Genomic DNA, 14,774 nt, shown 5'->3' on the forward strand with positions numbered 1-14,774 from the left:
CTGGATCACTAAAAGGAAGACTTATAAATGGTTTGTAGAACTCTTCTAAACTGCCCTGGGTTCTGTTGTCCCAAGCCTACTCAACAGTGTAACAGTAACAGCAGTGGTGGGAGGGCATGCCTGTACAGTAATATCACCACATAAAGAAAAAAAAATTATAAACTCTTGAGATCAAAAGAAGTTGCCTAATGTAAAGGAGATGCTAGCATTTAGGTTCTCTTGCAATATTGATTAGTTATTAGTAAAAACTGTTATAAATTCCCTGACAGATGTGACAATTTCATCACTTAAAACTTGTACTGTAAATGCCAACCTGTGTCTTTCAAATGATTAGGAAGTAATTGAAAGCTGTCAGACTCTTGTTAGTCATAGAAAGGAGTCTAATCTTTTAATTATTTGACCAGTGGGAATAAAACAAGGCTGTGAATAACAGCATTATTTAGGAAACTTTTATAGTCTTGACATTCCCAATGTTATGGCATAAATCTTATTTGCCTTTTCTGGAATTCTTATTTGATGTCCAAAGATGGAATTGAGAACTCTAATGAGTACTAGTAGAATTAGTGACACTGAGTATTATCTGATAGCCTGTGAGGTATTACTGATATGAGTACTCGTAATTGTGGCTAATTTGACTTAGTCATAGATAGGTGGGTTTCTTGTTGTGCACAGGATTCCCAGTTTGGAGGAAAGATGGGAAATTCAACGGAAAGAAAAAGTGTTTCAAATTGCTAAAGTTACTCTAATGCTCTTAAAAGAAAAGCTTTTAAGTTTGATACCCAGCCCATTTATAGAAATATAGCTTTTATTATGTAGTGCTCTTTTTTAAAAACTTTTTTTTTTAATAAGATTGCAGAAAGGGAGCAATGGAAGGAAATTACTATGTAGGTAAAAGCAAGACATACAGTGTTAAATCCTAATGGGCTTCACAGGTTATTTAATAACAGAAAAAAACTTAGGAACCAAATTTTAATCTTGATCTGTTTATTATTAATAATAAAAAATTTCTATCTTAAAATACCTGGAAAATCAGTTTATCTGAGAGGCTGTTGACAGTACTGATACAAAGGTTTACTGCTATTGCAATGGTCATTCAGTCCAGTTGGCCTATGGTTTTAATTACCAGGTAGCATGCACGAGGAAACTGCTGAAGTCTTGGAAATACTGGTGGAGATTCTGACTCAGCACAATGTTGTTCTGAGTGTTGGAGGACTAGCTTAACTCAAAAGATGAATTTTTTTCCACTACAATTTAGCAAGAAAATTTGAATAGTGTGGTTAAAAAAGGGGTAAAATCTGCACAGTCAGCCTTGAATACTGTGCTGACTCTCAACTTCATACGGTCAATAGTCTTCCTTCTCTGTGCTCAGTCTGAATACTCTTTTCTAATGTCTTTATTGCACACCACAGAGAAAAATTTTAAGAGGTGATGTTACTGTGTAGGTTTAACTGCACTGTTGTCATGCTGTCAGGATATCATACTGTGTCAGTGAATGAGAAACATCTAACAAATTAAGAACTAGATGTAGGGCTATGACTTTTTAGAACTAGAGGAATGTTTTCATAATGAAAAAAATCTCTTCAAGGGGTTTTTGAAATTTATAATTTGAAATATTTCTGCCATATCAAGTAATTCTTGTGCACCTTACTTGTGGAAGCAGTTAAAACAATGGATTTTAGTGCAATGGACTTTGTATACAGTGGTATGTTTTTGAATTTCTCATAAGAAAATTTTAAAATTTCTCTGTTAATATTAACAGTGTTAATATTAAGGGAAGGAAGAAATATTTGCCTCAAATTGCATAGAAAGAACATGGGCTATAAGAATTGAATGGCACAATGAGGAATTTGTATATTATACTTAATAGGATTTTTGTAATTTAGTACGATTTTTGTAATGTTGGGCAATACATAAATAGCAGTGAGTAGCATCCAAATTTGTGGATAATGTTGTCAGTAGCTTGCCATATATACTTGGAAATCTACATACTTGCATAGCAAAGCATATTTGCTAATTAATTAATTTTAAGGTATAGTTCTCTCAYGTAACTTTTCATAGTGCTTAGCACAACAGAACCGTATCTTATTAGAAGCAGTTCAGTGTCTTTGAAATCTTAAAGCCCTTAAATATTAACCCAGCATATCTTTTCAGTAACTCTGGAAAAACAGAATGTGGTGTTAAGGTAGTAATTTAGGGATTATTCCAGCAATTAACTTTCTGTTACTGCTTCTTAAAAAGCTGAAATGAAGGTGTGGTTGATATGTGTGAGGAGGTGTAAAGAGATCATTTCATATATATAATTTGAACTAAAATGTGAAGCACCCTTCACATAGTTACTGTGTTGCAAATCAGTAATGAATGAACAGTACACTTCTATTGAATAGATAATATTTTGGTCTTGGAAACACTTTTCTAAGTTGCATCCACTTAAGGGAACAACAGAGTTGCTAGAAAAGGATTCCGATGTCTTACAGTCCAATATTTACAGCAAAATGGAAATGTATGTCATTTGCAAATCTGAAAGTGTATCTGATGCATTTTAGAAGAATCTTTAAAGAAAAAAAATTTTGACCTGTCTCTGTAATGCTTATTTAGAGACTTGCATATTGGCAACCCATAGATTCATTGAAGGTATTTGGCATCAAAACTAATTTTAGTCTGGAGACAATAGCTTGCATGTGAGATTTCAGAATGCAGTCATAGTTGCAATGCAGCCAGGCTGCTTTTTATCATCTTGGTTAGAAACACGCTTACTGGAATTAAGGATACTTGGTTTGTTTAACTGTTGCTTAAAACTTCTAATTCCTGTGACATACTTCTTGATCTGTTAAATGTTTTTTGTGGTAATGACAATAAGGACTGGCAAATAGAGGCAAAATTCCACATAGTATAGGTGAAAGCCTTGCGTGTTGTCACACTGACTTGGAGACTGCATGAGATGTTCAGTTTTTTAAGACAGAAAAATCAGACTTACTGATCAGCTTATGAAGAAAGTGTGGTGCTGCATTTGATGCTATATTAACTGGTTATGTGTGGTTTTGACATACTACTTACATGAAGTGAATTGCTATCTCTGGAACAATCTGTGAAGTGTGTATTTTAGAACTTCAGGTTGAGAGATAAAGTTCACTGTGTATGTAATTTTTTGAGTCATCTATGTATTCCCACTTGCAAGAGGAATATGGTACCCTTGAAATTATGAAGTCTCTGTACTCAAACTTAGTCTGCTACAGCTACACAGTATCCACTAAATAATATTCATTATTGATGTATCTTATATCTATGAATAGAAGATGATGTCATCATACTTTTTTCTTCTTTTGTAAAAGAGAGTTGGAGTGTAGCTTCATGTTGATTTAGTGGAAGCTAAGAAGCTGTCCCCAAGGAAGTTAGGCCCTCCTCCTCCATCCCTTAGCTACATATTATTGTCACTTCTCTCTTGTCAGATCTCTAGTAATCGAGAGAATGTGGAGTCACTTGATTCTTTTGGTTGATATAGCAAGAAACTAACCTTGCAATGAAGGAGAAGAAAAAAAATCCATTGGTCAACTGAATCAACTGATTCTGTGGCCAGTCACTATATCCAGTGTGAGATGGAGGGAGAGAGAGAATCTACAGCTGAGGTAGGGTAGAAGGACTATCTTTAGCAACATGCTGTTTTATCAGCTTAAGTATGCTCTGATACCCGTTCCATAAGCAGAGGCAGCAAGATTCTCAGTAGAAAGTTAGCTTAAATTGGCTTATTTTCTGACAGAAAAAGAGGAACTGAAAGCAAGACCAGTGGCTGGTGGCAAGCTGTAAATCTACGCTTACCTACTCAGATTTTGTTTGCACTCTTTAGAATTTTGTAGGGGTGCAAGTTTTCTTGGACTGTAGCAGTCAGAGTAGTCTAACTACAACCCAGCTGCTCTTCCAGCTTAGCTGGAGAACACACCAAACTGGGGAAGCACAGTAGTGCAAGTCAAATAAGCTAAATAATCTTAGGACTGCCAGTGGACAGATCTTCACAGACAAGTCTAAACATTTAGCYGCTGTGTTTAGTTTGGCACTGTCTTTATCCAGGACAATTCTCTGTGAGATCGTTTTTGGCTTTCCTGACCAATGAGATTTTTTGCTTTTCAGGTTCCAAGTTCTCTTCAAACAGTCCTTTTTTAAAAATCTTATTTTTTATTTATAACTCCTAAGACACTTGCTGGGAAGTTCATACCTTTTTTTTTTTTTTTTTGGATGTTTAGTTCAGTGCTTCAATATTCTTAGTTACTTTTGAATCAGAGGAACTCTTGATTCAACTCAACTCCCAGCGCTGCCACCTTGCCTAACTGGAGAAACTATAAACAGGTGTTTGAAAGCATCCAGGAATGCTTTCTACTAAGGAAATTAAATTATAGTCTAAAATTTGAATACAACTCTCAATAAAGTTTTAAATAGGTACCCATGGAGATGAAGAGTTATTGCATTTCCACTTCAGATATACTCTGCTTTTTCAATGATCTCTGCATGTTGTATTACTCCATTTCATGAGAAGAAACAAGAGTCAATTTCGATATTCCCTGAGATACTGAGATTGCCAGTCATTAATAATAGTAGGGGACACTCATGCAATGCAGAATACTGTATTTGGAAGAATTTCTGGGACTATGTGCTATATCCCTCCTACAAGTATGAATGCACCAAGGCAGCTTTCAGAGAAAAATCAGAGTTTTTAAAAAATTCTGCTGTATTTCTTGATCAAATCTTACTTTCAGAAAGCCATTTCCTGTTGCTGCTTGGTTGTTCTGCTTTGTTCTCCCCCCCCTTCCCCTCTATGTTTAAAATAATCAGTATATCTTGCTGTAAAGATCAAATTGGAAGCAATTCTGTGAGATAGAAATATCCCTTGAGCTTCGAAATTGGGAATTTAATAGCATTAGGTGATGTGGTACAAATTAGTACTTAACATGGTTTGAGCAACCTCCTTTAGCACTGTAATATTTAAGAATTTTCGTGTTAGAGAGTGGAGAACTTTGCAATGAAGAGACAGGAAAATTCGTACTCTAGCATCCACTTTCAGATAATCTGATCAGAGAGAAACTTGCTCAGTTTGATCCTTACAGCATAATTTCTTTGTACTCCAAGTGGTGTTTTTGCAAAAACCTCTGCATAATAAAGGAGGATGGAAAGTATTTCTGCATATTTTGAAGTAGCCCAGAAGTGATTAGCTAACTTTTAGAACATGCCATGGTCTAGCTGTTCCCTTAAATATTTCCCACCCTTTACTGCAGAAGCAGTAGGGTTAAGGTGAAGAGTAAGTGAAAGGCATTTTATGTTACTGTCCTGAAATAAAAAGAAAAGGTGATAAAATGTTGTCTTCTGATGGTCACTCTTTTTAGAGAATAAACTTACTCTTGCACTGCAAAATAGGAATAAAAAAATACCAGGCTGTTCAGTAAGTTCACATTCCATTTGGAATTTGGATATCCAAAATCCAGTAATATCTTTCTTGAGCAATATGCAGAAATATACTATTCATCTAATTTTTAATGTTTTGGGTACTGAGCAAGTTGGGTTGTATTAACTTAGGGTGGAGGGTTGGAGGGTAATGAAACGTATGATCTGATTGTCTGTTTTTGTTTGAACTAATCTTTACTGCTGTAACCTGTACATGCCATTCCTTGGACTGTAGGATGATGAAAACAATAACACGTCTTCATAAGGCCATGATGTTACTAGAGTACTTTACAAGCAATTCTTGGATCTGGAATACTGAAAATATGACTATGCTTATGAATCAACTAAACCCGGAAGACAAAAAGGCAAGTAGCTGTGTGATGTGGGCGTGTGGACTCTGACAGTGAAAAATTAGCTTATTAGCACTTGAAAAGAATTGGAAATGCTACTTGTAATACAGAGCTAAGCCTAGCAGTAACTCAGTTCTAGAGATCTGCCACATCCTTTCAGTTGTGCCAGTGCATCTGTATGAAGCCATGTTATAAACTGGATTAGTGATGTGACTTGAGTTTTAGGAAGAGTCCTTTTTACAAAGACACTAAATGAATGAGAGAAGAAATGAGTGGCTAGAGATGAGGAAAGGCATGGGTCCCCTTGAAGGAGACTTGATATAAAAGACAGTTCTGTTAGGGTGGCCTGGTCATGTGATAAAAGGTGGTGTTTGATATGTGGTCAAACAACTGCACTTTTGCCTACATTTTGAATAAAATAAGGCTTTACTTGATTGCTGTCTATTTTATTGGGAAYGAACAATGGGTTTTGATGGCTTGTTTGTTTTTGTTTTAGTCTAGTAGCAACTTCTGTATATCCTTTTTCATGCTCTGGAAAGATAGCATGTATATTTAAAAAATGCCAGCATAAATTCTCTCACTTCTTTTTACTGAATTCTCATTGTGCGACTAAAACAGCCTCATGCAGGAGAGAAAGTGTATCAGAAGCAGAATGATAGAGAACTCCTGTAGGCTGTTGAGGGAGAGCAAAAACTTTATTTGAATGCAGGATCTGAATAAGAATGAATAAAAGAGCTCATAAGAAGAACTCTTGCTAATTTTTTTCTTCTAGATTTTGGTGTTTAGTGCCCATGAAGTAGGAGTTCCATGCTCTGAGAACTGGTAGAGCTATACCCTGGTATTAACTATGCTCTAGTAGTTTGTGAGGGCATTCTATCAGAGAACTGTTTGACCACAGTTGATTTTTGACTTGGCCTGTTCTGAGAAGCTTCACTGTATGTCARCTTGTTCAGATATCGCACTATGAAATAGGACATTGACCATAATGCAGCCAGCTACCCAGCTCTACTAATGTGTTAAAGCAACTCAGTCCAGCGAACTTTGAAAGACACAGAGTGGGAACTTGAAACATAGGAAAGATTTGTGGGGGACTAGAGTAGGGACTTTCAGAAACAACAAGCTGTCAAATTAACTTGCCATTTTATAGCACTGTTCCTATAAGGCAGACTCTTTATATCTGTTTATAAAATCTCATCTCTTCTCTGCTATAGTGATGTCATGATGATATTGCTGATGTTGGTAAGATGTAGGCCATGCTGTAGGCCAGATATTAGAATCATTTTCACCTACCTTTTCTCTGATGCCTAGGACAATTAGTCTTGCATTGTGAACGGTGTAGTTGCTGTTGGCAGGTATATCTGACTAGCAGCAAAGGTCTTCTCAGATGGAAGTGGCTAATATAGACTGGAAATAAAATTTTTCAGTTACCTTGAAAGGTGAATGGGGTGTGTTTCTAAATTTCCTATTCAGATGTTTCAGTGAATTTTACCATCTAGTTAAGTTGAAGAAAAGCAACACAACTTCAAAATAAACTGTCTTGAAGCAGGAAATATGGTCAAGTTTCTGGAAATAAAACTGCACTGTAGCCTTTTATCAACCAGAATAGCTTGTGCTGATTTCTGCATGGAGTGTTGGTTTTGGGCTTTTCCTGAAATATTCCACTCAAACTGCAGGGGGACGGGGAAATTAAAAGAAACCAAATGGACTGTTGTCCAAGATGCATTGTGATGGATTATCATCGGAAGTTTGGGGTTTTCGTATGGGAATGAATGTAGGATGAATGGGGTTCATCATGCCTTACAGCACACCTACTATGCTGTTAAACAGCTTATTTTGAAGGATAAGCATGAGGATTTGATTTAGTGTATATATCACTTTATAAAGCTGAATGTAGTTTCACTGCACAAAAAAATGCTGAATTCAGTTTCACTGCACAAAACTGCTTAATTGTCTCTTGTTCGTAGTATAATCTTGCTTACTCTTTTTTTTTCCTGAAAGAACATTTAATAACTCACTAGGAAAATCTTAGTCTTTCACTAGAACTTTTATGACTGTTGAATCTTTTGAGATGAGGAGATCCAGACACCAGTGGAAAATTTGAGTTGTGAATTTACCACTGCAATTTCTTCTGCTGATGAATATTTTCATATGGTTCTTCTTTGGAATATAATTGTACAACTATAAGCACACTTAAAAACTGTGCATTTATCTAACAAAGAACTTGACAAAGAACAGTATGTTTGGTCAGTAGCATATTAGAATTATTTTATTACTTAAGAGAAAACCTCATAATGCAAAATAGCTTTTAAATATCTAGATGGATGAAATGGAAAAGCAGTGCATTTTGAAGGTGAAGGCAGAATAATACTGATGAGAAAATAAGGAATGAAGTGGTTGAAGTTTGCAAGACAGCATGTAAGAAGCTAAGAAATCAGAAATGGGATCTAAATCTGACTCATCCTTACGCTTAAGGACAAGATAATTTCCTTGCATCAAAAAAAAAAGAAGTATCTGGTATAAAGAGAGTTTACTATTTCACCATTTCCTTTTAATTATCAAATGCAACATAGATGAATTTTTAGGCAACTAACAGTAAAAGCTTTATTTTATGCAGACGTTCAATTTTGATGTTCGACAACTACATTGGGCAGAATACATGGAAAATTACTGTATGGGAACAAAGAAATATGTGCTGAATGAAGAAATGTCTGGCCTCCCTGCAGCTAGGAAACACCTGAATAAGTAAGTTTCCCCTTCCCCCATAATAACTTTTTATGTTTTCCTGTCCTTGTCAGATTCACTGCATTTCCATTTTGTGATGTAACTGTTCTTTATAGCACCYGCTTAGATCCACTGGAGTTCTTCTCCAGTTGTCTGATGCATTTTCTAAAGCAATCAAATATCATCTTTCCTCTTCTGCTTGTTGCTTCTTTTAAGTTGTTTGCGGTCTTAATAGTTACAATATTATTCTAGTATTACGGTTATAGCTTTGATCACTAGCATGTACTGAAATAGAGGTTTCTGATTTTATCCAAGTGTCTTTTGGAAAGCAAAAAGGTATGCAATAAAACAAAGTCAGAGGGGCTCATTCATTTGAGGAGGTTTAATAGAAGGAATGTGGTCTCTTGAAACAGGCATGAACTCTCAACCTCAAAGCACGAAACTTTGATGCTGGTGCCTCTAAGGTGACTTCTCCTAGCCTTTTATCTGTAGCTTAAATCCTCCAGTTTATGAGTATCTTTACTGTCTAGAATGTTAGTGGTACAATTCTACTGGTTTTGTTCTTGGGTGATTCATAGACAGTTGGTAATGGAAATTTTTTGATTTGTCTTAAAGAATGAAATCAAAATGACTCATCTCATTCTACAATACTGCTTCTTGTCTCCAAGCCTGATAACCTAGACTACTACTCCTAGTGCTATCACTCACATTGTTCTCTTGAAGAATTTGTGCAGTTGCAGAGTGGGTTGGTGTGGGATGACCTGTGTTTAGTGTATTGGCCAAACTTGCCAGTGTTAACCTCTGGTGTAGCGTATTGAGACACAACTGTAAGCATTGCATATGGAGTAGCACCAAAGTAATCTCTATCTATGGGCAAGACAGTGGGTTTCGGTTGAGGTGTGTGATGATCCTAAATGCCACTAGTACTTTACGACACACAGACACCTTGCTGATAAAGTAGGATACGAACAATCAAGTTTGGATAGATAAGATTTGCAGACTATTATGGGAATCCAGACTTTCTGAATTTTTATAGAAGGTATTCTACCTTGAAGTAATGATTTCTTCTGAATCCTGATGAGGACTTGACTGACATAATTAACCGTGGAAGAACATGGTAGAAATACTGAAAAAAAGTAAAGGGTCCATAGAACTAAATCAAAATTCTTGCATATCTGTTGTGACTGCTTTTTATTGAATTCTCTTTTGATGTGACCCAAAACTGCTTCTTGTCAAACAAAAGATGAATTTTAAAAACTCAAATATACTTTTTAAAGGAAAAAGTAATTTTTGATAATAGTGGAGGCAGTTTAAGAGATATGTCTTCTAATTTTGGATTTAGATGCCATTCGGAAATGCACTGGAGTTACCATGCAGTTGCCACTCTTTGTCTCTGTACAAAAGATCATACCAAAAATAACATGAGAAATAGTCTTGTATTGGAATGGCATCTGTTCATCCTGACTCTCAGTTTATGTGGGGATTATGTTGCAAGCGGGTTAGATTCTAGCATATCTTTACTCTGAGGTATTGAGTCACTCTCTTTTGTGACCATTTAGCACTTAACTGTAGCTAATCAGAATTTGAGGAATCTGTTTTTTGAATAATAATCAGATGTGGCAACTTAGAGGATTTGGCTTTTCTAAGAAACTGCTGAGCAGAATCTTTTCTCAAATAGAAAAACTGCACTTTTATTCTTGTAATATGGAAATATAGTCTGCTTTTTACATGAATAACCTATGCAGTGGAAAGTCTGGCTGTGATAACATCCAGCATGCCTGTAGAACAAAACAAAGGCAGCAAGTATTTCCTTAAATAGAACTCCCTGTAAAATACAAATTGTCATGATCTCCTGAACCAAAGAAGTTGTTTGGTTTTCTTAGAAGTCTTAGCAGTCTGCATATTGGTTTCTTTTGCTTGTCTCCAGAGCTTCTATCTTTACGTGTGAGAAAATTGCTAAAAGGGCACTTAGTTTCTCTTAACACTTAAATGTAACTGGAGGTTCCCTGGAAAGGAATGAATTTAAAATTGCGGTGGAGACCTGGATTCTATGGCAGGGAAATCCTATGAATTTTTTGTCAGCTGCAGTCAGAGCTGTTTCCATGTATATGTGAAGCCTTAAATACCTGCTTGCTAGGAGGAGGGGAGTGTTGCCTATTTGCCTATTTTGGGATGATGGCTGCCTGCTGTAGGTAAGTTACAGTGGTAGGTTACAGTGTGCAACCTTGACATTAGGAGGTTGTATCAAGCAGCTCTAAAGCAGAAGTGTAGTTACATAAGTGGTTAGCCACGGGGCTGGCTGTGTTCCTTAATTCTCCTGTGTTCCTCTTTCAGCAGTGAAGTGTGTGCTTAGCTTTCTCCGCTCAGTTATGCATTTAATGATGAATAAGATGAACAAACTAAATTCTACACTAGAAGTTAACTTTCTAGAGTATTCTTTTTCCTGTAGGTCTTGATCTCAATGCTTTGTTTTTTGTTTTGTTTTCCCTCGCTCAGGTTGAGGAACATACGCTATGGCTTCAATACAGTTCTTGTGATCCTGATCTGGCGTATCTTTATTGCAAGATCACAAATGGCAAGAAACATCTGGTACTTTGTGGTTAGTCTGTGTTACAAGTTCCTCTCCTACTTCAGAGCCTCCAGTACTATGAGATATTGAAGAACAGAATTTAGCATTCGGACATCTATGCATTTGGTGGTCTAACTGCACAAAGCCTGTAACATGTAGTCATCTCATATTTTATAAAAACATAATTTCATCTTAAATTGGAGTGCGAAATATACGGTATGGTATGTGTAATATTAGTTGTGTATTTCCATAAAAACAAAATAAAATGGTCAGGTGCCAGGTTGAATTGGCATTGGACAAACATTTAAAACAATTTAACTCCTTGACCTGGGGAAAACCATTTTTAGACCACTGACCAGCATAACTGTGCAATTTGGAATGCATTTGGTTGAAATCTGCCTTAACATAGGTTGGTTTTTTTCTTTTAATTTTTACTCCACATTGAGCAAGATAAATATTGACTTACTAGTTGCTAGCTATTGTAGACGTATTTATTTGAAATTCTTCTAAATTGCAAAGGGTTTTATCAAGTTGCAAACCTGTATAAATGGTGGTGGATCTCCTGGAAAAAAAATTGTAGGACTCTTCTGTAATTTGTTTTTACTTTTTGTYGCTTTCTCTCTTCCTCTCAAAGTAAGGATGTTAAGGATGACTACTTTGCTTTTTAAAAAAAAAAAAAGTCCTCCTTTAATTACTGAAAGGCCTTTTGTTTGATCTCATCTTCAGAATGTGCTCAGTGATTCATTTCTGTGCTTGGAATTGGCCTCATACAGCTTGCATTTATATCAGCATGAGCAATTTGTTTTTCTGAAAGCAGAGTTGATCCCATCATTGAATAGATAGAAGAAAATGTAACTGAAGAAAGCTACAAATCATTGACCATCCTCTTTCTTTAATGATTTTATTGGAAACACAGAGCCAACACTTGAATGTCACACTTGACTTTAAAAGGTAAATTTATGTGAAAGGATTTTAACATGCTTAATTGCTATTTATAGTACTGATGATTGTAGTTGGACAGACTGTAGGCTATTAAGAGATAAACTTGTAAAGTTTTGAGCAAAGTTAGCAAATTCTTTGTAAATTAGGATTTTTCTTTAAATCTCTCCGAGCTATGAAGTTTGCATGGAAAATGCCAATGCATAACCTTATTTTTCTCCTCCTTGCCCCAATAAAACCCTCATTTCACTGAACAAGCAGAAGGAGAYGCACCTTGCTTCTAATTGAAGTATGTTAATAATTCTTCCATCTGTCATTTAACTTAAATTCTTAAGGTTAAATCTGAAGAAAGTTATTTTTCCACATGTGTGTCTGTTTTAGTAGGAAAAATATTTATTGAAATAGTGAGTGTAAGAAAAGATGGAATCCCTGTTTAAAGCAACACACAGAGTTCCCTCTAAATTTTGGTGGCTTAGTCTAGTTGAAAACATTTTAATGTTCCTCTTACTGATGCACTGACCAGCACCCTTGCCCAGTGTTTGCTCATTGAAATTATCAGTTTATGCTTTATGTGAATAATATGTTCTTAAATCTGCTTGAAAAGGCAAACAGTAACTTAATTAGACAAGAACTACACTATACTTGCCCTTAGTAGTTTTTTGTCCTGTTTGAATTAAGTGTGTAAAGAACTTATTTTACTATTTTTGTGAAGAGCTTACTTTAAAGAGAACACCTTTCATGCAGGTGTATATCTCGTTCTGAAAAGATAACGGCTTCCTTGTTGAAGCTAAATATTCTGTAGTAACTAGCTAAACTGTAATTCTTTTTTTTTTCTTTTTTTTTTTTTTTTTAAGTTACCTATGTGTATATATAAAGTTAGTGATTAAAAGTCTAAATGGTCTAGGACCACACCTTGTGTGAGAGACCTCTGACTGTGGCTGAAAATAAATTATGGCTTCTGTGATTGAAGATGTTAGAGTTCAACAAATACATTTAGGTGTATTACATTGTAGTTGCCTCCTCAAGCATCCTCTTACTCAACCCAAAATTATGCTTAAGCATTCCTGCACTGTAGACTTTTTTTTCCAGAGGTGCCTAAAATCCAATGACACCCCCCTTCCTGTGCTGGCATGTGACTGAAGTTGACAAAAGAAATGTATCAACATTGTGAAATTTATTTCTGTGAAACAATTCACTTAGAAATTTTGGTTGTTTGTAGCCATTATATACGATACTTTCTACATTTATTTTGTTAATACTGAGGACTACAGAACCAATGAATTGATTATTTCTGGTACAGAGCACTGGTTAGGAATTTATTTTTTTGAATAATTGAAGTAAAGCATTATTTTAAGCATAATGATATCTAGCCGCTACTCTTTCAACATTGTCATTTTAGAAACCTAAATTTTTTCCTCTTTGGAGACAACAGTTATCTGTGCACTATTGGTATTATGCACAAACTCATCAGTCATCCTATCTAATCAACAACGGATTCAATATCATACTTTTTACATTAGTTTTGTCACTTCCTGTGGTCAGTCTGTAAAATTCTATCTGAAAATACTTTTTTTTTCTATGTCAAGACCCTGTTCTGTTGCAGTCTTTCATACCAGTGTTTGCATATAACAGATTTTGATCAAAAAATATACTGGAACTATATTTTGATACAGTCAGCTAGAATTGACTAGCAAGTTACAGGAGATACTCTGACTACTTAATTAGGAAGACGAACAGTTGGAAAACATGTGTTCACTTAACAGTCATATTAGTATTTAAATTTGGGACCAGGAAAAGAAGCATTTTCCTGTAATGTTTTTTTCTGCTGTAGGAAAAGACATTCTGAAACAAAAAGGCTAAATCTGTGAGCTTTTATAAGACATAAACAGAAATATTGGGTGCCTTTGTTTGTAAACCAAAAATAAACAAATCCCTTTAAAATGTTGTTACAGTGTTTATTGTATCTGTGCATGTATGGGTTTTTTTAATTAGTTTGTGGAAAATAATTAACTGGATAGTATTATTTCCATCCTAATATACATATGTATAGCCATGTTCTTCTTCCTTCTCTTATCTGAAACTTGGAGAATCAAGTTAATATAACTGGTACAGCATTTTTTTTTTTTAAAAAGAAAACAATCTAAAACTCATGGAGTGATATCAAAACAACATGGCAAGGTATGCTTGGTCACAGTGACTTCTTTTGAACTTCAGCTAGTTTTCTCCTCACTATCATTGCTTTTTTGTTTGTAATGCTGGTTTCTATCATACCTTAATAGATGGATGCTTTCTCACCTAATTTAAAAGGGAGATAACCTTTATATATATATATATATATATCTGTACACAGAAATACAAGCAGTAAAATAAATTTTCCCCAGGTAGACTTGTAATGCACTATGGTTTTGCAGCAGCTATTGTATTAACATTTCAAGGAACTGCAAACACACACAGCTATTCTAGCATCTATATTGGGAGGTGAGGCAGGAGAAGGTAACATTAAGTTAGTGCATAACCTAAATGGTGTCTTTTTAATCTTAGTGTTGTTTAACCCTCAGAATTTCATGGTTTATTTTCCTTCCCCCTTTGTCATAGGCTTTTTGAGAGCACAGCTCTAGAGATTGTGTGATCTGTAAGCGCTGGTTTGGGAACTACAAGATTAAAGCATATCATTTCCCCCCACACACACCCTTTTTAAGAATTCAGCTATCAAACATAGGTGGATTTATGTTGAGTTTCTTAGCTGGTTCGAAACTGGAATGAGGGAC

The 14,774-nt window shown here is 35.4% G+C and overlaps 1 protein-coding gene across 1 annotated transcript in view; it reads left to right on the forward strand.

Moving 5' to 3' along the window:
- FAR1 (fatty acyl-CoA reductase 1) overlaps positions 1-13,951 on the forward strand; it is a 38,992-nt gene extending 25,041 nt beyond the window's left edge. Inside the window, exons 10-12 of the mRNA XM_085300834.1 lie at positions 5,663-5,792; positions 8,392-8,519; positions 10,995-13,951. Of these exons, the coding sequence (XP_085156960.1) occupies positions 5,663-5,792; positions 8,392-8,519; positions 10,995-11,157 (421 nt within the window). The 3' untranslated portion in view covers positions 11,158-13,951. The remainder of the gene's footprint in view (positions 1-5,662; positions 5,793-8,391; positions 8,520-10,994) is intronic.
- Positions 13,952-14,774: the final 823 nt, after the last annotated feature.

The sequence above is a fragment of the Rhea americana genome, unplaced genomic scaffold (genome assembly GCF_003343005.1).
Source record: "Rhea americana isolate MKP2758 unplaced genomic scaffold, rheAme1 scaffold_17, whole genome shotgun sequence".
NCBI lineage: Eukaryota > Metazoa > Chordata > Aves > Rheiformes > Rheidae > Rhea > Rhea americana.